Source organism: Aricia agestis, chromosome 20 (assembly GCF_905147365.1).
Source record: "Aricia agestis chromosome 20, ilAriAges1.1, whole genome shotgun sequence".
NCBI lineage: Eukaryota > Metazoa > Arthropoda > Insecta > Lepidoptera > Lycaenidae > Aricia > Aricia agestis.
In genome coordinates this window covers 3279387-3301691 of record NC_056425.1, presented here as the reverse complement: position 1 = coordinate 3301691, position 22305 = coordinate 3279387, and the positions used below count along the sequence as shown (strand labels likewise).

At 39.0% G+C, this 22305-nt stretch overlaps 4 protein-coding genes across 4 annotated transcripts; 1 reads left to right on the top strand and 3 right to left on the bottom strand.

The window, feature by feature from the left end:
• Positions 1-1594: 1594 nt before the first annotated feature.
• Positions 1595-9687, top strand: LOC121737221 (MAU2 chromatid cohesion factor homolog). The gene is made up of 12 exons (XM_042128830.1): positions 1595-1849; positions 2034-2213; positions 2539-2661; positions 3361-3489; positions 3780-3888; positions 4137-4301; positions 4797-4973; positions 6271-6380; positions 7049-7150; positions 7614-7717; positions 8006-8208; positions 9325-9687. The coding sequence occupies exons 1-12, from the start codon at positions 1625-1627 to the stop codon at positions 9507-9509; spliced, it is 1812 nt and encodes a 603-aa protein (XP_041984764.1). The 5' UTR covers positions 1595-1624; the 3' UTR covers positions 9510-9687.
• A 4608-nt stretch (positions 9688-14295) lies between these two features.
• Positions 14296-16526, bottom strand: LOC121737231. Its single transcript, XM_042128841.1, has 3 exons — positions 16304-16526; positions 14962-15143; positions 14296-14568 (listed from the first exon to the last, which is right to left on the bottom strand). Exons 1-3 carry the CDS (start codon positions 16463-16465, stop codon positions 14373-14375), a joined length of 540 nt encoding a protein of 179 aa, XP_041984775.1. The 5' UTR covers positions 16466-16526; the 3' UTR covers positions 14296-14372.
• Positions 16527-16919: 393 nt separating this feature from the next.
• On the bottom strand, positions 16920-18835 carry LOC121737228 (TM2 domain-containing protein almondex). Its single transcript, XM_042128838.1, has 4 exons — positions 18637-18835; positions 17970-18211; positions 17492-17613; positions 16920-17249 (listed from the first exon to the last, which is right to left on the bottom strand). The coding sequence occupies exons 1-4, from the start codon at positions 18728-18730 to the stop codon at positions 16970-16972; spliced, it is 738 nt and encodes a 245-aa protein (XP_041984772.1). The 5' UTR covers positions 18731-18835; the 3' UTR covers positions 16920-16969.
• Positions 18836-19865: 1030 nt separating this feature from the next.
• Positions 19866-21677, bottom strand: LOC121737232 (60S ribosomal protein L12). The gene is made up of 4 exons (XM_042128842.1): positions 21515-21677; positions 21364-21437; positions 20574-20754; positions 19866-20082 (listed from the first exon to the last, which is right to left on the bottom strand). Exons 1-4 carry the CDS (start codon positions 21549-21551, stop codon positions 19880-19882), a joined length of 495 nt encoding a protein of 164 aa, XP_041984776.1. The 5' UTR covers positions 21552-21677; the 3' UTR covers positions 19866-19879.
• Between the last annotated feature and the right edge of the window lie 628 nt (positions 21678-22305).

Below are 22305 nucleotides of genomic sequence, written 5' to 3'. Positions count from 1 at the left end.
CGTCAAGAGTCAAGACTCTAGGATCGTTTTGAGCGAAAATGATGACGTCATGAGTGACGTCATAGCCGTTATCAAAACGACTCCGGTCGCCAAAGGGAACGGCAGAAGGGGACGTTTTGAGCGTTTTGGTCAAAATTAACGTCATCTGGAACGCAGCCATTGACCATTGTGTTCGACAGTCGAGTCGTCTAGTCGGTTGTAAACAGAGGTACTTTTATGAATGCCTTGATGTGATGACGCGACGCCAGCCTTAGCCCTAGCTAACCTAGCTTAACTTCAACTAAGGAGAGCTGGCCAATAACTTTGATGTTAAAAATGAGCAAGTTATTCCTACATAAATTATAATAAAGGACTAAATTAGGGTAAATGACTAGTGATTGGACAGTAAGCGATTTCCCTGCAGTCATTGGACAAAGCACAAAAACAATCGTTATACAAATATCGGTTGCTTTAAAACTGCCTATTTTCAATGAACGCGTGAGAAAAACAGACCGTAGGTACATAGATTTTAAAGCAACCTTAAATTGGTAAAACTTTAGCAGATCATATCTTCGAAATGTGACGTGGTTTTGTATAAGGGGGATATTAGATTATCATATAAATTGGATCCGAGATCATTGAGTCAATGATATTGGATAATCTAATATAGACCATAGACTTAATATATACTTATAGGCATAAACCTACGACAGTATATATTAAGCTTATAGGTTTATGATATAGACATATGATTCATTTCTTCCTTGATCATAGATTTTTGACATTTGCTGAGAGATTGGATCCAATCATAAACCTATATATACATAGAAATAGGTGTTGCCAGTTATTTAATATAAAAAAGAGTTTTTAATTTCTTGTTCGTTTATATGTTTCAAATATTGTAATGTAATCTTGCTGAAATAACAAAAAACAAGCCATATTAGAAATGACGATGTCTTTTGACAAATCGAATTCTCTGAGATCTAGTAACCCTGACGTCAATACCTGTCTATTGGCTATTGAAACCACATATGACGTAAAATAGGATCAATGAAATATGATAATGTAATATGCAGATAATATGATCAAATGATAATATATATTGGATCCTATATAATATGATATACCTCAATGGTTTTTGTGCTCTGTCCAATGACTAGTACTGTCCAATCACTAGTCTTGTTGACGGTTCACTCTAGAAATTAGAATAAAGGCACACAGGCGCAGTCGATAATAAGTAATAACGCATGCGGTATTGCGATAATGCATCCCGATTCCTTGCACAGAGCCTGCGTTTTTATTTCTTACGAGAGACCATAATATACCATCTCTCTCGGGTATGCAAGAAAATTGCGTTATTGCGATATACTTCCATTGCGGCGTTGTTATCGCAGCAGTGTGCAACTACATGACTATCCAAATACAAAATGTATTAAAAACAGATATCGCAATTCGCAATAATGCATGCGCTGTTATCGACCGATAATAACGCGCCTGTGTGCGGGAGCCTAAAGATTTGCAATTTTTGAGGTTATTTATTATCTGTACCTATTTAATTTAAACTTCTGGCAACATTATCTGGTTCAAATATTTTGACTTTTCATTGAATCTGTCAACACCGTTCCCTCCAAGCAGAAATGTCAAAATGGCGTCAACGCAGGACGCTTGGTATATTTCTTTACTGGGTTTAGCGGAACATTTCCGTACATCTAATCCTCCTGACATAAAAAGTTGCATTCAGTGTCTACAAGCAGTATTTAATTTCAAACCTCCGCAAAGAGTCGAGGCCCGTACCCACTTACAACTCGGTAATATCCTTTTGACACACACTAAAAACATCGACTTGGCGAGAAACCACTTGGAACAGAGCGTAAGTTTTTTATTTGTTATTAATTAAAAATCTATTCGTGAGTCGGCAGTCGTATGAAACGAGCGTTCGTCTTTGCCTGTGTAATTTTATTCTCGGGGTTTTAATGAGATGCAGTGCATGTAAAAAGTTTCCTTTCGAATGTAAACAATGATTTGAAGTGGGTCAATCGGTGTTGGTGTTGCAGTGGTGCCTGTCGCAGACGATCAATGGGTTCGATGATGTTAAGTTCGAGGCGGCGAGTGTCCTGGCAGAGCTGTTCGAGCAGCAGGGCCAGCCGACACACTCCAAACCCATACTCAGAAAGGCGATTGAGTTATCACAACACAGCGTTTATTGGCACTGTAGATTAATATTCCAATTGGCAGTAAGTATAATTTTATCCTTATCATTATTATTTATTGCAAATAAAAGTATTTTACAGTGATTTTTCACTCATTGCAAATGTTATAGATGTTTGAATCATTTGTTATTGCTTCTATAACAGTGATTCATAGCAAATAATCAGTTTTATTGACAGTAGATATATTAGCTCACAGGCGTATCCTTAAAGACACATACAGACATTCCTCTGTATTCTCATTTAATTCATGAAGCCCTAAGCGGCCGCATCCGGCCGCAATAACAATAGATAAGCTATTGTGTCTCGTTATTCCATGATCGATGGGTTAATTAACTCAAACTTTTTTTAGCAAATTCATGCAACGGAAAGAGAATATGAGGTAGCCAGCAGCCTACTTGGTGTAGGTGTTGACTACGCACAGATATCCAATGCAGCTTACACGAGGGTGTTGTTTTTACTAAGTAGGGTAATGGTGAGTTGAAACATGTTTAAATATTTTGCATTTACGGTTTACCGATAGTAATTATTCATACTTCATACTAATATTATAAAAGCAAAAGTCTTCAAATAAAAATTGTTGGAACTGTATTAAATTACATAATATGAAGATTCTATGAATCCTGGAAAAGGACACACAATATTTTTAATGTATGTTTATGTGGTTTTACACCCAAAGGTATGGTTACTAAAACACTTACAAACTTCATACAAAATTAATATAAGTATTCCCAGTTCTTGCTAGTTATATTGGGCTAGTGTTGACAGGACCATAGCTAAAGAAGTATGTTTGTTCGGATCTGATAAATGAAACAATGTAAGAAGTATACTTTATTACTACGACTAACCTTGTAATACAAAGCTGTACCATAATTATGATGTCTTTAAATCTGTCATTGTGTTGTAACTATAATTATGGTTATTATAAAAATAAACAAGACATTTATCCTGATTTCTTACTAATGATTATTAACTTGTAACATGCAATTAACAAATGGAAGTAGTTTACAAAATTAATTTTCTATTCATCTATAAAGTTTTACCATCCATTTAGTCAGCAAAATATTTGATTAGGGATAAAAGCAAGTTTTGAAAAATTGTAAATGAACCTAAATTTAAGATACTATGGACTCACCAGCTAGAGTTGTACTGAAGAAAATGTTTTTTTTTTCAGTTACTATTAATTGATAAGAAAATTCAGGAAGTGTTACCATTATTGAACCAAGCCGGCCATTTGGTTGACACATGGACGGGTAGTCCACATCAAAAAGAATACTTGAAAGTTTTCTTTCTAGTACTACAGGTAAACAGTTATTTTTTGCTTGTAACTAACAACTGAAACTACAAAATATTATAAAGGCAGAAGTATTAACTTTTGCCTTTATATTTATATATTATACCTATATATTATAATTTGTATGTTTGTTACTTCTTCAAGTCTAAACCATTGGACAGATGTTAATAAAATTTGGCATTAGCTTGTGATTTGTTGGGCACTTGTTTTATATTTAACAACATTGAATTAAGATTGAATCTCTTTGTTTTTTTTGCTGAGCCTTTTGAAATTATTATAACCATTCCTGATCTTTTTAGGTATGTCATTATCTGATGGCTGGTCAAGTGAAGAGTGTGAAGCCGTGTCTCAAGCAACTGCAGCAAAGCATCCAGACTATCATGGCGCCAACGTGGCCAGATGACGACAGTGTGTTTTACTTTTATCACTTCTTTAATCAACAAAAATTAGGAGTAGTGCCAAGACAAGACACTTTTCTCAATTTCACTGCCAAAGTTGGACATTAAAATATAAGGTGTCGCAAATTAAATGTCACTCAGGGATCCATTATGGTATCCCATCAATAACATACATTAAACTTCTATAGAGATACTAACGAAGGCATATTGCCTGCCTGCCTGACCAATAATAATCTGTTTAAAAAAAAACAATTCCAGCGGTATGCGGCAGTGCTGCTGGGGAGTCGTTTGTGTGGCTGTCACGGCAGCAGCTGTACGTGCTGGTATACCTCGTCACCGTAATGCACTCAGCGCAAGCTGGCTACATGGACAAGGCACACAAGTATACAGAGAAGGCTCTGGCGCAGATAGACAAACTCACGTGTACGTAATACTATTGTGATGTGATAGATAGTGAGAAAATCAATATATGTATAAAACTTTGATTTTTATGGATATGATAGTATAAGTATAATAGAAATAGTATGATAATAGTTTAGGTTTTGGGGCTTTCTTTAAGTTTAATTTCATGAACAATGCGATACCATTCGGTTTCTACTCGGCAACAAATAAAGTCCCGCCGTGCTCAGCATTGAATATTGACCACATACTTCTTTGTTATATTTTAGTCATACTTTAGGCGAAGCCGAAGGTTTGCTCGGGCCTGAATGGAACTAAAAATGTATATTTATTTTATTTATATAGTATTGATATATTTGTGGAAGTTCAGGGAAGGTTTTGATATAGAGATGCTTAGAGTCCCGGGAAAGGACATAGGATACTTTTTATCCCGGAAGAATTTACGGTTCCCGTGTGACAAACAAATTTTTGCGCAACGGAGTTGCGGGCGTCATCTAGTTACAATTAACATGATTGCAGCGAGCGACGAGGGTGAAAGCACCGGCGTGGCGGCACGGAGCGGGGCGGCGCTAGCGTGGCGGCTGCGGATGGCGCTGGTGGAGCACGCGGCGCTCTGCCGCCTCGTCGCCGGCGGGAAGGCCCACGCGCTTCACGAGATCGCGCGCGCCGCGCACCTGCTGACTATCGCGCCCGATGGTATGTACTATCAGACAAGTTGATTCATAGGCAGATGGCGGACCTACGTAGTTTGGTCGTGTTACGTCAATCCCAGCCAGACAGATCACGAATTACATTGAATTGACACAGTCCGACCAAATAATAATAAGAAAAGTTTATTTTGTACATCACACAACACAACATTTACAAAGGACGAGAAAACCAGGACACAGTACAGTACTTAATTTACATTATATTGTGTGATCTCACAAAAATGGACCCCAGCTCAGCATAAGCAGCAAGTTGCTGCACTGATTTTCTGCTGGGACCAATGAGTGACCTCACAATAATAAAGTGTGGACAATATCATTAGGAACTAAGAACATATTTAATATTAAATTAAAAATACTTAAATACTAAATAAATTAATAAAGAAAATAAGAGCTACAAGATAAAAATTATTATAACATGACGTGCCTAACATTGGGAGAAAAAAAAAAAGAAAAGAAAAAGCTGTCAATTGTCATTTGTCTATGACATTTGACGTCTGGAACAATGATGGGTTAAAAACAAGATTTTTATGCATACCTACCTTATTCTGTGAAAATAAAACTGTAACGTGGTTTCATACGTGGCATAACCTATTCAAATATGATGTTACCGCTAAATGACGTAAGTCTACCAATTACTGCACATGAATCAATTGCTTCGATGGTACTAATAGAAAAGTTGATTCCTAGGTAGATGGAGGACTTAAGTAACGTTAGCGTTTAGCGTTACGTCAAACCCATACGACTGATCCTATGCCCGGGCGCGCACTAGCGGCCAAGCCGCGGCGGCCAGGCCGCTGCGGCCATCGAGATAGATACTTTAGTATGAAACCGCCATAGACCACGCGCACCTGGCCGCACGCTGTCAAGCGGCCACACCATACTTTCGATGGCCGCCGCAGCCTGGCCGCTAGCGCGAGCCCGGGCTATGAATCAATTTCTTTGATGGTACACTGTATGGATTACAGCGAAACTGTCCCCATAGTTAATGATGTACATTCATTTCATTGGTTATGGTCGCAATTTTGACGTTTCAACTTTTTAACACAATAAAAAAATGTAATTTCAATATTTTGATGTTTATACTTTTTAAATTAACTTGTACAAAGTTCTACAATTGAAATTATGGCAATAAGCAATGAAGTTCATGATCATGACAGTTACGTAATAAGGTCGGGCGCCCTTATTTGTGTAACTGTGATGAACATGACAAAATTCCTTTAGAATATAATCATAATAAGTAATCATAGTTATGCGTTATCACAGTAAAAACGTTTATGTTATAGGTGTGACGGCGGCGGCGCATACACCGCAGCTGCACTGTCTGCTGGGTCTATACGCCATGTCCATGAACTGCATGGAGGCAGCAGAGGCGCAGTTCCACACCGCGATACACGTAAGTGCCACGTCGCAAGTCGCAGACGACAGCTCGCATTTCAAATTAATAAGAACATTTTTGACCTTTTTTCGACATGAATGGGCCGGCTCGACCGGAGAAATACTACGGGCTTACAGAAATCCGGCGTGAAACAGCGCTTGCGCTGTGTTTCGCCGAGTTTACCGGAGCCCCAATCCCCTACAGTTTTCCCTTCCCTACCCTCTCCTATTTCCTTCTCTACACTCCCCTATTCCCTTCCCTACCCTCCCCCATTACCCTATTCCACGCACCTGCAGCTCTTCTGATGCTATGAGTGTCCATGGGTGACGGATGTTGTTTTCCATCAGGTGACCCGTTTGCTCGTTGGCCCCTTATTTCATAAAAAAAGAACTACAACACAGTAATTATGAATTCATACTAATTTATAAATGCGAAAGTGTGTTTGTTACCTTTTCACGTCCAAACAGTTTTGTGCAGTATAGAGATACTTTGAGTCCCGGGTAAGGATGTAGGATACTTTTTATCCCAAAAAAATGTACGGTTCCCGCGCGATATACGAATTTTGGCGCAACGGAGTTGCGGGCGTCATCTAGTACTCAATATTGTCAAATTTTATTATTGTTTAAACATTATACCTCTCCTTTTAGTTATAACTTTATTGTATGAGCGTATCATTTTAATTTCAGATGTCACAAGAGAGGGATCTATGGATGTTCGCTAAGCTGAATCTGGCTATTGTATATTTAAGAGAAAGACGAGACAATGATCTAGCACAGTTAATGGAACAGGTGAGCTATGTATGCTTGATTAATCGTTCGATCGCGGCTTCTTGGAAATCTATTGTTATTGCGGCCAGTTGGAGTTGATAGATTAAAAACCGAATGCTGCTTTTTTTTCATTATTGTTTCAAATAAAATAGAATAATAATTAATATATTTATTGTTGAAAAACTTTTCAAAATACTGTCGCTGAATTCCGGCGTTCCTTTGTTGTAATTTTTTAAATCCGTTTGAACTAATATATTATGTAGTACCTTCATCGTCGTTCAGAAACTTTTGATAACTCTTCTACCTATTGCTGTTACTCTCGCACACATTTAACACTATCTCCTTTTCTCAAAGTAAAGATAGAAAGAAAATGGCAATAGCAGTAGGCCTTTCTTAGAAATTTCGCCTATTTTAGTGACCGTTATGAAGTGTCAATGTAAATAAACATTAAATATTATATTATAATTCATGGTTTATTGTCAAGGTCCGACCGGAAGCGCTACCACCGTACGCGCACGGCCTGCGAGCGGCGTCGTATTACGTGCTGGGGCTGCAGGCGTTCTTTCAGGCCAGATATAATGAAGCCAAGTGAGTTAAACATTACTGATTGTTGAATAAATATTAGTATATATGTTATGTATAATAAATGTAATAAATAAAAGAATATAAATTAAAAACAAAGTAATTAATAGTTATGTATAATAAAATAATTGGTATATTACAGATTTATGTAAAATTGTGTTATAAGTAAATAATTTATGAGTAAATCTAGATTTATAAACTCATATTTGAAATGATTTGTCTCGAATAAAATACCATAGACTAGAGAGTGTCATAAACGTTTGCCATCATGCTATAATTACTGAAACTTTTCAGACGATACCTCCGAGAAACTCTCAAAATGGCGAACGCTGAAGATCTAAACCGGCTAACGTCGTGTTCGCTAGTGCTACTCGGCCACATATTCTTGTCCATCAACAACTCGCGCGAGAGCATGAACATGGTGACGCCGGCCATGCAGCTCGCTAGTAAAATACCCGACGTGCACGTACAGCTGTGGGCGTCCGCCATCTTGAAAGGTAGGCGCGGCCATCTTGAATTGTGGGTCGGCCATTTTCTTGATGTCCTTGTATTGTTCGGACTCATAATTTTCATATCGTAAATTGACCAATGCGAGAACATGAAACTTGCAAGTAATTTCGCCCGCCATATTTAAATCTAATTTGAGGTGCCCCTTTTTAAATCGGAATTCCTCACAATTTTGTTTATAGCTGTAATGTAGTATGTGAGCCCTAGAACATATTACTATCAAGCTAATTTTTTGTGAGTAGCTTCATTTTGATAAGACGAACAACATTCTTATGTGCGAAAAATCTTGAAAGTGGTAGCTAACAGAGATAGAAAGGATTTCATACTTTGGACTATCAGGTCCTAAAATATGGATTGTTCTATTTGTAGGGCAATGTTATTCTTAAATTATATAACTATTAATCTATCAATATACAAAAATTAGCTTATTAGGGTTCGGTAGTCAACCAAGTTTTGTTGAGTCGCTTAAATTTAAGTGTCCACTTATCGGCATCGCACGCAACGGCATGCCTTGTATACCAGCTCACACAACAGCGTCCACTTAACCGCACCGCACGCACCGGGTTTTAGGCTGCGTTTCCACCAGAGATGTGTTTTTGTGAACCAATAGAATCGCTTCATTCACGTGAGCTTGCCATGACATCGCTGAGCGATGTCATGGCAAGCTATTGGATCTTGAAAACACATTCCTCGCAACGCATCTCTCATGGAAACGCAGCCTAAGTGTCTAAACACACCATGCCGAAGTTACGCGGCCGAAGTTCCGCATGAATACGTCAGCAATGTCAAATGCATACAATATAACGGGTTACAGGACGTTATTTCGGCATGTTATGTCATCGGTAATTAAAAATACATTGCAGCCGTAATCATGAGGAACTTCGGCCGCGTTTTTCGACTTAGGCCCTTTTCACATGCATACGGTTGCGGCACGTTCGCCGTGCCGTACAAAGTAGAAATGTATGCGCTACTAAGCCGTGCCATGTTAAAGCTGTCTAAGTAGCTCATACATTTATACTTTGTACGGCACGGCGACCGTGCCGCAACCGTATGCATATGAAAAGGGCCTTAGTGTGTTTAGACGCTTAGTATGTTATCGTTTCCAGACCTATACCGGCTCGCGGGGGACACGGAGCGCGAGAACGAGGCGTACCAGATGCACTGCAACTTCTCGCAGGCGCTCCTCAAGGACCACTTCCAGGCGACGCAGCTGCCGCAGCACGCGCTTATCACGTGGACCACCGGCCCGCCCCCCGCGCTGCCGCCGCCGCCCCCCTCGCACACCTCATAGGAGGAAATAAAGGTGCCTAGTGGCACTCCTGTATAGTCCTTGATACCTTAGGTGTCAATCAAGGTTCGCGGGGCTAAGGATACCTCCTAGTGGTACTCTTATATACCTGTAAGAACACTTAAGTCACTCAAGGTTCAACGGTGCATAGCGGTACTCCTGTATAGTCCTTGTGACAGAGACCTTATCACCCAGTTTACTCCTGTATTCTTGTGAAGACAGAGACCTTAGGAGTCACTCAGGGTTCAAGATTACGTCACCAAGTATTCTCCTGTATCCTTTTGAGAACGGAGACCTAAGGAGTCACTCGAAGTTCTGTAGGTAATCTCCTAGCGTGATACTCCTCTTGAGAACACACTGAGGAATGAGGAGTCACTCAAGGTTCTGTTCGTTGCCTTTTAGTGATTGTCTCCATTTGTGATATAACTACAAAGGTGCCCGTGAAGACCCCTAAAGTTGTCGCACGGTATATATTTCCGCATTATGGACTTCGAACATTGAATGTTTTGTGTGCAAATGGCCCCCGTAGCGTAAAAAACGGCTAGCGTGTGACTAGGTTGACGCGGGAAGTGCGCTATGAATCCTCGTTCATAGGAATAGGCGATAGCTGCAATACCATAAATCCCAATTCTGACCAAAATAATCCAGTTTATGACACATAATATTATAATGATGAACTCTCGTTTAATATTGTTCTCAATATATTTCAGTTACCACTTCCAAGTTGAATATTTCTGTTTATTATCAGTTTCAAATGTTGGGATGAGACATTTTGGACATAGTAAAAGGAGGGGAAGTAAGTTATCTTCATACAAAGGCACCGCGCGCGGCTTGTATGTGTGCGCCATAGAATCAATGCGTCGCCACGTACGGCACACAACAAAATCTCGACCAGTTTTACTAGGCTGGTACCGCCGAGATTTTGTTGTGTGCCGTACGTGGCGACGCATTGATACTATGGCGCACACATACAAGCCGCGCGCGGTGCCTTTGTATGAAGATAACTTACTTCCCCTCCTTTTACTATGTTTTGGAGTTGCGGTACACAACTCCAAAACATAGTAATATTATTCGTAACTAACGTGTCACTGGCTTTCCGGCAGTGTTGATTATTTATATTGGTTGTTAACATAAATGCCGATGATATCAAAGACAATGATTATTCACTTTTAAAAATTGTAACCAAAACAAAATCGTCAATTCTATGTATATTTGTCACAAATTCTGATTAGGACTTGATAGCACTCTCGAGTAACAATTTCTCCACTTCTATAATTCACTAAGGTTGGGTTGCACCAGAGGCGTGGTTAAATTTAAAGTTATGGTTATAGTTAAGGCAAATTTAACTTCAACCTTAACTTTGACCACAGAATTTGACAGAAGACGTTGCTGGTCCGACAAGGCTTTATAAGAACGTGGGCGGGGGCGCTGCTGGTAAAGGAAAACTGTCAAAAATGGCGTTTTTGTGTGATGACAGCGTTCCTTTTTTCGCCACGTGCATTTAAAGCCTTGTCGAGCTCTATGGTTATGGTTAAATATGGCGTCTTGATGGCGTCCATTTTTAACTTTAACCAAAGATTTGACATTTTGCATTGTAGTTAAAGTTATAGTTAAAGTAAGTTGGTGCAACCCACCCTAAATTGATAATTTTCACTTTTTTCCATCTGGATGTAATTAAAAAGCCTTGTGTATACTTGTTTAAAAAATGTGTTGACACAGTAAAATGTAACAAGTATGCAATTTAAATTAAAAAGTTTCATGTTTGTGAATGTACACTTCACATTCTTTATTTAGATTTAAACTTATCGGAGAGAGAGAAGACATCAAATATTATGTTAATGTTAGGTTCCATGGATTGCACTAACAATTTATTTAATAAACTTCGAAACTTACACGGGAATCGTAGAAAAATTACGAATGGAAAAAAAAGATTAAAAACTTCAGGCATCACCATATTCACAATCTTTGATTTTATTTTTATTCTATGATATTAATCATGAAAAAAGTTTAAATTAAGATGCTGTGTTTTCACTCTCTAGACCTTAAGGCGAGACTGCACTACGAGACACCACGCGGTAGAGACGCGACACAACAAATCACAAGGACTAACGTTTTGTGTCGCATAGCGTCGCTGCCGCGTATTGTCGCTTTCGTGCTCGGCTTTAGTAAGTCCACGAAAAGAAAAAACTTTTGAAAGTTTTACTATAAAGCGTTACCTATATAATGCTAAAAATGTACCTAATAATTTTGAAAAAAGAACCAAAAGTAGTATTGAAGTACTCTTCTTTCTATTCGTAATTTTTCTATGGGGTAATGTTAAGAATTTAAAGTAACGAGTTTCGGCGAATTTTTATTTATAATTTTTCTACCTAAATGTGATAGTCCGGGAGCCCTAGAACATTTTTTTTATTACTATCAAGCTAATTTTTTTGTGAGTACCTACTCACAAAAAATTTGCTTGATAGTAATAAAAAAATGTTCTAGGGCTCCTGCACTATGACGCGTAAATGCCCCAAAAATAATATGTTACGAAATCAAATTGTATGACTACTATAAAAACTGCTTATAAAAAACGTACATAAGTGTTATTTATTTTTTATGAAACTAGGCACGTCTCTTTATTTTAGTAAAAGCATTAAAATAAATTAATTTTTAGTAGTGAAGATACTTGGCCTTTTACTGATTAAATTTTAATTGATCGAAGTTATAGTAAGTGTACCATTTCTACCATTGATTAATTTTAATACATATTTGATTCATGTAATATTGCTAATTATAATAATAGAAAACAAGAATGTTTGTCAATGTGACTAAAATAAAACTGGACCTATTTTACTCATCCAAACATGCATATTTAAGTTGTTATAGAAGTGTTTTACCATTAATGGACTGATCTAAATTATTGTACATACATGTCAAGAGTCTCCGGCTAGGAACAAATAATATGTCTCATATTTATTTAGTTAGCGAACATGTTTACGTATGTTGTTGAGTTGGCCCAAGCTTACACGATTTACTTAATATTTTTCTGTGTATTTCCTTCGATTTTAAAATGATTATTGCATGATTCATGTTATTTATTACGATGTTCTCACTTAAGCAAAATTTCATTTTAAATGTAGAAAATTACTATAGGTGGCTCAATAGTCACTTACAATTAAAATGGAAAATTCCATTTTACAATTAAAATGGAAAGTTTAAAGGCAGTTTTACATTGAGTCAGTAACTGACATCAGTCCACTGGCGTGTCAGTGCTGACCCGGTACTGGCATAGTGTAAGCAGATTTACATTGAGTCAGAGTCAGTGGCTGTTGAAATCAATTTACACTATGGCAGTGGACTTATGTCAGTTACTGACTCAATGTAAATCTGCCTTATACAAAATTGTTTAAGCTTGTGCAAATTGTACAGTTGATCATTATAGTTTTCCCCTTACTAACGAAAATAGACGATAGATGGTATTGCTGTCCTTATCTGATACATGGAAGAGCCACTCGAAAGATAAGGACGGCAACATACAAGCTCTGTATTGGTAAATATTTTCGTTAGAAAGACGATTATTATATTCCCTGACGTTACAATGGATGGATCTGTTAAATATTTTTAGTGTATTAGTTTTTGTCTCGTGGTGTAAAGGGTATACCTACACGGGGTTTTAAATTATAAGGAGGGCCCCAAATGTACAGAACGTTGTTTTGGATGTGTGCACATGGTCTTAAAACAGCGGTACTCAACCTTTTTCATACGGGCCACAAACATGTTTTAGACTTGGTGTCGAGAGCCAAACCAAAATTTTTTAGGGGTAAAAATTACCTTGGTCAAAATTATCGATTTACAAGGGCCACTGATAAAGTCCCGGCTGACCAAAGGTTGAGTATAGCTGTCTTAAAGTGTGTAGAGGGCCAATGAAGGCCCATGTAAAGGACCGGAGCACCGCGGGATCCGTCCATTGATGCGCCTGTCCTCGCCCAAAGGGTAAATACAGAAATGCAATGCGAAGTTGCATCCTCGTATATAAGTTGCAATCATAGGTTTAGACAAAAATAAGGTTTAAATAAGGCGATATGTCGTACAAGATTTAAGCTGCTTACGATGTGATATCGTATCGCACTTCTGTAATGGACCCTCGCGCGATTTAAAGTTGTAAATGGACTCGTTGTAATTTTTAATTGAAAATCGTCACTTGTAATTTCCAATGAACAGAGATGTGGCCTTACAGTATAGGTACATTTACTGTTGTTAATATGTAAATAAAAGTTGAATTATTGTAAATAATATAAACTATGAAATATATGTTTTTTGGTATAAAACACAAAGTTTTTTTTTGTATATTATAATTTATACCTCAGAATACAAAACGTCTTTGTCTAATCAATATCAGTGTGATCGAAACGAGGCAGTGATGTGGTTTGTGACTGAGAGAGCTTGAGACACGACAGGTATAACAGAGACTTGCAATACAAAATATTTGTGTGTTCGCACTTGGCATCTTCATGTATTTTGTATAGCAGTATTAGGCGCTTTGCAGACGACGGGGCGGGGCGGGAACTTCGCTGCGTACGCCCGTCAATGTCTGCGGCTGCCTGCGCCGCGTACACAAAGCACACGCCGTCTGCGTTACTGCATGTAAACTGGTTTGTGTGATCTAATGCGAGCAGCCAGTGCCCGCCGCCGGGCACCTGTGCGCAGCTGCGGCGCGGTCTATATAGTTGTGCTATCGTTCGCGCCGAAACTGACCGGCCAGCCCCGCCCCTTCGTCTGCAAAGCGCCTTACAGTATATACCAGGCATTAGACTATTGCAATACATAGTATTTGTTGTGTGTTGGCATATTTGTTTATTTTGTCCAGCAGTTGACTTCCTTCGTTTAGAATTTACAAGAGTACTCGCTGCATACACCAATTTCTCCACCCATGGGGTGTGAGTAGTGTAGGGGGTCGGGGGCCATGTTGCCCCGACGGTAGAAGGTGTCGCGGATGATCGCACAGCGGCCGTGGTGCTCGCGGGTCGTGCGAGTCTGCCGCCACCCGTACTCCCAGTTCGAGCAGAGACGGAAGTTAAACCTGGGGTGATAAGCAATGAAGGATTCTAAAAGGACGCAGCATAAAACATAAAAACCGTAAAACTACAGCGCTGCAACGCGACGCTTCATATCCTATAGGGCCAGGCCACAACAGTGCGTTGCGGCGTCGCATCGTAAAAATCTGACGTCGCAGAACGCATCGTGGAAATTCCGATGACATTTTTGCGTTGTGACAATGCATCGCATTTCTGTGCGATGTTGTTTTTGCGATACGACGCCGCTACGCAGTGTTGTGGCCTGGCCCGTAGTGGTAGGCCCATCAATGCCGTGTCACGTAGTTTCTCGGACGTGTAGTTCCATTTTATGTAGCTAGCTACTAACTAGCCTCTTTTGTATAGCACACAGACTGAAAGAGTTATCGATAATGTTTCACCTCTCTTCTGGTGACTTCTTGTATCTGGTATTCAAGTATCTCTCCGCAGCAAATTTTTCCGTGCTACCATATAAAAGGTTCAGCACATCTGCCTCAACTGGCTTCATAAAGTTAGCGTCCTCACATTGTTGGAAATCGTAAGGTGGGGGAGGTACGGCGGTTGGCATTGGCTCATTGTAAATCTGTAATACGTATTTTGATGAAACAGGGCCCGTACCACCAAACCGTTTTGAGACTCAAACAATCGAACGAGAAAGCCGCGTCCTGCTCTAACATACGCGAAACGACGTTGTTAGAGCAGGACGCGGCATTCTTGTTCGATTGTTTGAGTCTCAAAACGGTTTCGTGGTAGGCCTCCTGGGTGCAGACTTATAAAATTGGTACCTCAAGTAAATAGTAAATAAAGCCGCGTCCTGCTCTAACATACGCGAAACGACGTTGTTAGAGCAGGACGCGGCATTCTTGTTCGATTGTTTGAGTCTCAAAACGGTTTCGTGGTAGGCCTCCTGGGTGCAGACTTATAAAATTGGTACCTCAAGTAAATAGTAAATACCAAATAGAATTGGGACATGTAGCGGTGAGTAATAACTAATAAGTCCGTAAAATTGCACTCGTGGTTTGAAAGAGCCTCTATTCACCTAATGCCTCGTAGGCGCTTCGTTCTTGACACTGGCGCTCACACATGCCGTCTCACGCGCGAGTTTCTCTATGCGCGCGAGTGTGTGCAAAACTCGGAACGAGAAAGCCTTCGACTGTACCCCAGTACCCCTTAGGCTCTGTCCCCATCAGACACGGCACGACGCCGCCACCGTGATACGGTACGGCGCCGCACCGTGTCACGGTGCCGCGTACGGTGCGTCATTATTGAGTCGATATTTGCGCTCGAGCGAGAGTGCTTGTCTGGATAATGGATATGGATCGCGAAAAAATTATTCTCTTGTTGTTACTAAGACGAAGATTGAAAAAGAATCATTAAATATTTTTTGAAGTCGGTTAAAAAGAAACCGAGGAAACTTTATCTATTATTTATTATAGATAAAATTTCCTCGGTACACATGGCAATATTTGCATTACGCGACTTTGATATGTATTTTCATATTATGCCTCGTTTAAGTTTGGACACAAATTTTGTTCGGAAGTTTCACCAGAATAGGGGCGCGCGGTGCACCGTACACGGCACCGTGTCACGGTGCGGCGCCGTACCGTATCACGGTGGCGGCGTCATGCCGTAACACGGTAGCGGCGCCGTGCCGTGTCTGATGGGGACGCAGCCTTAGAGTTTAGACTGTATCACTTCCTCAGTTCAATTCACAGACTGTAACAATCAATGGTCTGTACCAACCTTCAGTAATTGTTCAGCAAGTTCGATCGATTTATCAATATCGCGAGCCCCCTTATTCTTGGCTGCCTGTAACGTGGGTATCAAGTTTTGTTGGTACCACTTCATATTACGATTGTCCGTCCTTTTCCAAGCATCGCAAAAGAAGAAGTCTATGTCGCCCATTATTATTTTCACTGGATTTATAATAGATTTATAAAACAAAAATATACAAACTGAAAATTTTGTCTCCAATATCTAATCAATGTCATTATGACAATTTAATCTCATTATTGATAAAGTAGTAGATTGTATTTATGTTTATAAGGCTAAGAAACAATATTTTGCTGTACTTATTTGCTTGTTCTGGTTTTTTCTGTTTCATTATTTTATCTTGTATTTGCATGGTCGCATGAAGTCATCACCCGTGCCCGCTGCATGGCAATCAGTTTACGTTATAAGTTATAACTGTTCACATTTTTCGCCTCAACTCTGACGCTGGCAACTCCTAAATGGGGAGGCTTACGCCAAAAGAAGAAGAGGTGGAAAGTGGTAACGTGGTGGTAACCAATAATTAAATAATATGTTTTTAAATTTTACTATCCTATGCTACATTAAAATTATTATTAAAAAGCTTGTATATTTTTAAACATCTATTCATTAAGTTTAAATAAATAAGCCTTACAACAACTAAATATAGACGGATCCATCAGCCGGTCCCAGATGATGGATGCCAATGAGAAGAGCATCAACGAGCGTCCAAACTCCGAGGCCTCCGAAACTGAAGAGTTTTCCAATGCCCTCCTGCCAGTGTCCCAGGTAGAACCTGTCGGCGCCGAAACCACCCAGGGTCAGGGCTAGCACAAGAGCTGTGCCCCATCTTGTTCCAGATGTCCAGGAGCATTTTATTTTCTTTAGGAACTTCCGTTTGCCCAGGCAGATGACATCATCAGACACTGTGCAATTTGTCCTATAAATAAAACATTTAATGTTGTACACAATTTACATAATAGACATGTATTCATAATTAATTAAATTGGGCCCACATTAAACTTCAAGAAACATGTTTGAAAAGAATTTCCGAGAGCTCACTAAAATTTTTGTACAAAATGCTGGACTTACAGTAAGGCATCATTGGTATCATTTATAAAAAATAATTTTATTCTATTTTTATCTTCAACGGCTGTATAAAATAGTGAGGAAGAAACTTACAGGTAATACTTTGTTGGAGATGCGAGTGAATTGCAGCTGGACTTCTGTTCACATCTGTGCTCCCACTTGTCTGTCTGATAACAAAACCGGCACATTGCTGTTCTGTTGAATGTCTTTGAGCCCTGAAAAAGTAGAGAAATTTCTTATTAACGGAATTTACGAAACTTGCAACTTTGGTGAGCCAAAACTTTTTTATCACATAAGAAATTTTTCTGTGATGAAGAGTATCCTATGTTCTATCCCCAGACTTCTAGTATTTCAGCAGTAAAATGTAAATAAGTAACATAGATTAACACCCTTTTGTGTTAATACTATTAATATAGATATATTATATCAGTCTACGTGAATTTCATAGTAAAATTATTTATATACTATTTTTTTTTTACTTTTAACGTGGCTTGGATCTAGAAGAAAAGTAAAAGTTGGTTTATTTAATGAATAATGAATAAAAATTTAAATAACATATAAGGTAACTTACGTTACACACAATTTTAGGTTTCACATCACATGTATAGTTGTATAGCGCACCATACACACAGTCTATGTCTGCTCTATAACAGTTAATACAAGGGTAATTCAGGGAGGCGCAGTCAGAGACATTCTCCTGGTTTATAGGACAGCTCTTAAAGTAATCCTCATTGCTGTTAAAGTTGAAATTATTTTTGTTTGAATCATCCTTCAGCTTACTCTGTTTACTTTGCAAGTCCATGTCATTATTAGCTGAAATTGTTTAGCTTTATTAGTTTCTAAATTATGGGTTGGCCTGAAGGAAATGGGGCACTATGGGTAAAAGTCGACGGAGCCCCGCTTCGTGGGGCTCCTATTTCTGGGTGGTTCACAAAAAAATAACCGCGATGGCTAAGGCGGGAGCTTCGCTGCGCTACGCTCTCGCCTTGGCCATCTAACCTAACCCAACCATGTCGTATTAGGCAAAATTTTCTTTCGACAGGGGTTGATTTTTGAGAAAAGTTTATCTAAGCTTTTTTGCATCCCTTGGCACCCCCTATCGATTGGTATAATAAAAAGGGGTGGTCATAGGGGGTTCAAATTTTGACGAAAAAATTTTGTCTTTTTTCCATAGTGCCCCGTTTCCTTCAGTCCAAATTATGAAGTACAATAGTAAATGAAGCTGTAGAATCTCTTACCTAAATCCGTTACATGAATCGTGTTAAATATAACAAGTAGAATTAGAATAAAAGTATCCCGTATTGTTATTCTCAATGGAAATATCCGTATCATGATGAATCCAGTTTATCACATTACATATTTATTAATCAATATACATAATATTCTTCACTCCAAAAGAAAAAACAAATCTATATTGTTTTAAATTTTATACCCAGACATTGAAAATGCAGATTTGTTTTGAAAATGGTTGCAAGTTGCAACTGGTCAAATTTCAATATAGCAATGTCACGAATGACAGATGACGTATTTTTTTTATATAACCTGGACAAAGGCCTAGTCTATTTTTTCATGATTTATATTGGGATATACAATGAACATGAAGTTCTTAGCTATTTCCGTTTTTAACCCTAAAAAGTGAAAATTATTATAATGTTTTTGTTGTAAAGGAGTTCCGTCGATACCTCTCGATCCCGAGAAAACCAATATCAAGTCACCGTTTTTGTAATCATGGTATCAAATTCGGGTTACTAAATATAACTATATTCGGGTATAGACTATACAACAAAAAAGAATTTTGAAAATCTAACCACAAACAGCAAAGTAAACATTAACTTTAAGTTAATTGAACTTTTTTCATCACCATGCCAAATTTCATTGAAATCGGTCCAGCGGATTCAGAGATTAGCCTGTACAAATCCTCAGCTTAAATAGAATTCTTTGTTAAACGTTGTATTATCACAGAGAACGATTTTAAATATTGTCACCTTGCACATTTTTATCTCGAATTAATAAATTTCTCTTATTTTTTTTTTCCCGCCTGTCATGACTTTCTTGTTTATATCAGGACGCAAACGACCGTACACACTGGTCTGCGATAATAACCGGCGCTCTCTCGTAAAAAATATCGGCCACAATTAATATGTCTTGGTGTCACGGGCCGCAACAAATAATTTTAAGGGTTAAAAAATAACGTTCTGTAAAAATTAACGATTTAAAAGTGGAAAAAATTTCGTCTTTCACGATGACTACATTATTTTGCCGGTGGGCGTGAACTTCAAAATAGTAACATCACGCGGGCCACAGATAGGCGGCGGACCCCGATGTGACCCGTCGGTTGGGGATAGCTGCTCTAAACCAATATTTTGTATTGCTATTTTGTTGGATATTTCCTTTTTTGTTGGATATTTCCTTGTGAATTAAACTTCTAGTGTAGGTACAACACAACCACATAAATAAAAGGGAATAGTATGATCTCATAATTTATTCATCAATGGTAAGTGTTCCGTTGTTGATGTCCACGATGAGATCATGTGGGGGACGTCCGTCGATGGTGCAGCCAACAGACTGTGCGGTTCCTAGGATCTCCTTTACTGTGCCAGACAGTTGTCGGGCCATAGATCTCGGCCTCATGATTTTGGCGATTCCAATGACATCTTCTAAGGTGATGTTTCCATTGTGTTTGACTGGAATAGAAAAAAATAAAGCAATAAATTTTGGGACCTTTCAAACTAGGTGGGGACTAGAACAATAATAATATTTAATTGTAAGATCCAGTCCAATTTGCATCTCTTAGACGGGTATTAAAAAAGACAAGTTCTTTCCTTACAGCTTTTACTGTCAGCTTATTATTATGCCAAATATAGGGTAAATGACTAGTACATTGGACAGTACTAGTAATTGGACAGAGCATAAAAACACAATATTTATTAAGGTTGCTTTAAAAACTGCCTGTTTTTAATGTAATAGAACGCCTGATTTTTAGGAAAAACAGGTGGTTTTTAAAGCAACCTTAATAATATAGTGTTTTTGTGCTCTGTCCAATGACTAGTACTGACTACTGTCCAATCGCTAGTCATGTTCACCCTATAATAACTTTGTACCCACTGCATAATCTCTAATGCACAATAAAAACACTCCTTCACATTTCTTTTCTGATTAATACACAGAAACTTACTGTTCTTTTGCTTCTTGCGGTCACGTGGCGGTTCTTTCAGTGCTCTGATGACCAAAGCAGCTGCAGATGGGACGACAGAGATCTGTGCTTGTCTGTTCTGTACGATCAACTGCACGGTAATCTTCAGACCCTTCCAGTCTCCGGTGGCCTTGGCGATATCGTCACCAACCTTTTTGGGCGACTATAGAGCAAAGAATATAAATCAGTTGTGAAGTTTGGCATGTACAAAGTTTAGAATACAAACTAGCGCTGGTCCTGGCAGTATGTAGCGAAGGGTCACCCTGTCTCAAATTGAGATTAGTGTCCCACTATAATGAATAAGAGTCACATGGCAGTCATATAATGGCCTGGTCCGCGACTCCTTATTGGACATTCGGAGTAGCCGCGACAGGGACCGGATCCTGAGTCACGGGTTCCTTCCATCCGCCACCCGGAAGGACGCGCCTGGTAGGGAGGCACCCCCCAAGATCATTCATCACGTCACAACCAACGAGCAGAAGTTAATCCACTACGTTTTCTTCCAATTACAGCTTTCATCGTATATATATAGTTTTTAACTGTAAGTATATTCTTTTTTCTTTATTTTGGGAGCTTAGACCTTAGTCAACATTGACTATGTCGCTCCATTAGAACAATAATTAAATGCACTGTATATATTTTATGAATTAGTGGTTATTACACGAATATAAATTGTGTTACGAAGGCTGTAATTGAAATTGCCTCTAACTAGTGACTGCCACGCGAAATTTGTAGGTTAGGTTTTGGTACACTTGGATTTAGGTATACTCACTAGACCGAGAGGACCGATTTTAGGAGCCAAGGAGGATGTGGCACCGACTTCTCCACCGACACATCTTAGGTTTACTAGAAATAAAACATAAGTTTAGCACTCACGAATCACATTATGTTGGATGAAATTTTCTCGAAATAAAATATATTACCGATTTTAATTTCATTGGGATCGAACTTAGGCGGCATTTTGCTTCGGCTTTTATTTTATAAATTCTAAAATAAAATTAAATCCAAGCCGATGACTATGGATTTAAATTACGTTACACGAACGCTCCGTGAGCTTAGAAAGTTCACTCGAAAAGAATTGAAAAATTATCAATGGCTCAGATCTGCCATCAGTCAGTTGTCACTGTCAAAACTGTGTGTCAAAATCAAAATTGTTTTTTTTTAACGTAATGTTTAGGCGGCCCGCGGCAACAGCATATCTCTCGGGTGCCTTATTTCATTATTTGTGACTAAGCCTAAGGTTCACTCGGCGTAACTTGGCGATAGCGGTCATTGACTCCCTGTCAAAAATTAACCTTTTTAATCGAGACTTAACGCGGGACCTAACGCGTTAAGTCTCGATTAAAAAGGTTAATGCAACGCGAAAGTTTAAAATGTTATCCCTGTCAAAAACTTCTCATTTTCTATACAAAGCCGCGCTTGACAACATCTGACACCTTATTGTTAATCGCGGTTTATATAGAAAATGACAAGTTTTTGACAGGGAGTCAATGACTGCTACCGCCCAGTTACGCCGAGTGGACATTAGTAGCCGCGAGCACAAACTCTAAGCAGCGAGACTCGAGACTCGAGAGTGAAACGGGGCCGGGGACCGCAAAAGCAACACTTCGCGGTGACGCAGGCCGCGGCACTCTGTGTTTTTTTTTTAATGAAATAAGGGGGCAAACGAGCAAACGGGTCACCTGATGGAAAGCAACTTCCGTCGCCCATGGAC

Coding starts and splice junctions, on each gene's coding strand:
- LOC121737221 (XM_042128830.1), top strand. CDS start 1,625: ATGGCGTCAACGCAGGACGCTTGGTATATTTCTTTACTGGGTTTAGCG. Junction 4,302..4,796: donor GCAGATAGACAAACTCACGT/GTACGTAATACT, acceptor ACATGATTGCAG/CGAGCGACGAGGGTGAAAGC. Junction 8,209..9,324: donor GGCGTCCGCCATCTTGAAAG/GTAGGCGCGGCC, acceptor TATCGTTTCCAG/ACCTATACCGGCTCGCGGGG.
- LOC121737231 (XM_042128841.1), bottom strand. CDS start 16,465: ATGGGCGACATAGACTTCTTCTTTTGCGATGCTTGGAAAAGGACGGAC. Junction 15,144..16,303: donor TTGCTGAACAATTACTGAAG/GTTGGTACAGAC, acceptor TACGTATTACAG/ATTTACAATGAGCCAATGCC. Junction 14,569..14,961: donor AAGAAGTCACCAGAAGAGAG/GTGAAACATTAT, acceptor TTATCACCCCAG/GTTTAACTTCCGTCTCTGCT.
- LOC121737228 (XM_042128838.1), bottom strand. CDS start 18,730: ATGATACGGATATTTCCATTGAGAATAACAATACGGGATACTTTTATT. Junction 18,212..18,636: donor GATTCATGTAACGGATTTAG/GTAAGAGATTCT, acceptor AAACAATTTCAG/CTAATAATGACATGGACTTG. Junction 17,250..17,491: donor TCTCCAACAAAGTATTACCT/GTAAGTTTCTTC, acceptor TTTTATTTATAG/GACAAATTGCACAGTGTCTG.
- LOC121737232 (XM_042128842.1), bottom strand. CDS start 21,551: ATGCCGCCTAAGTTCGATCCCAATGAAATTAAAATCG. Junction 20,755..21,363: donor AAATCGGTCCTCTCGGTCTA/GTGAGTATACCT, acceptor TTTGCTCTATAG/TCGCCCAAAAAGGTTGGTGA. Junction 20,083..20,573: donor CCGCAAGAAGCAAAAGAACA/GTAAGTTTCTGT, acceptor TTTCTATTCCAG/TCAAACACAATGGAAACATC.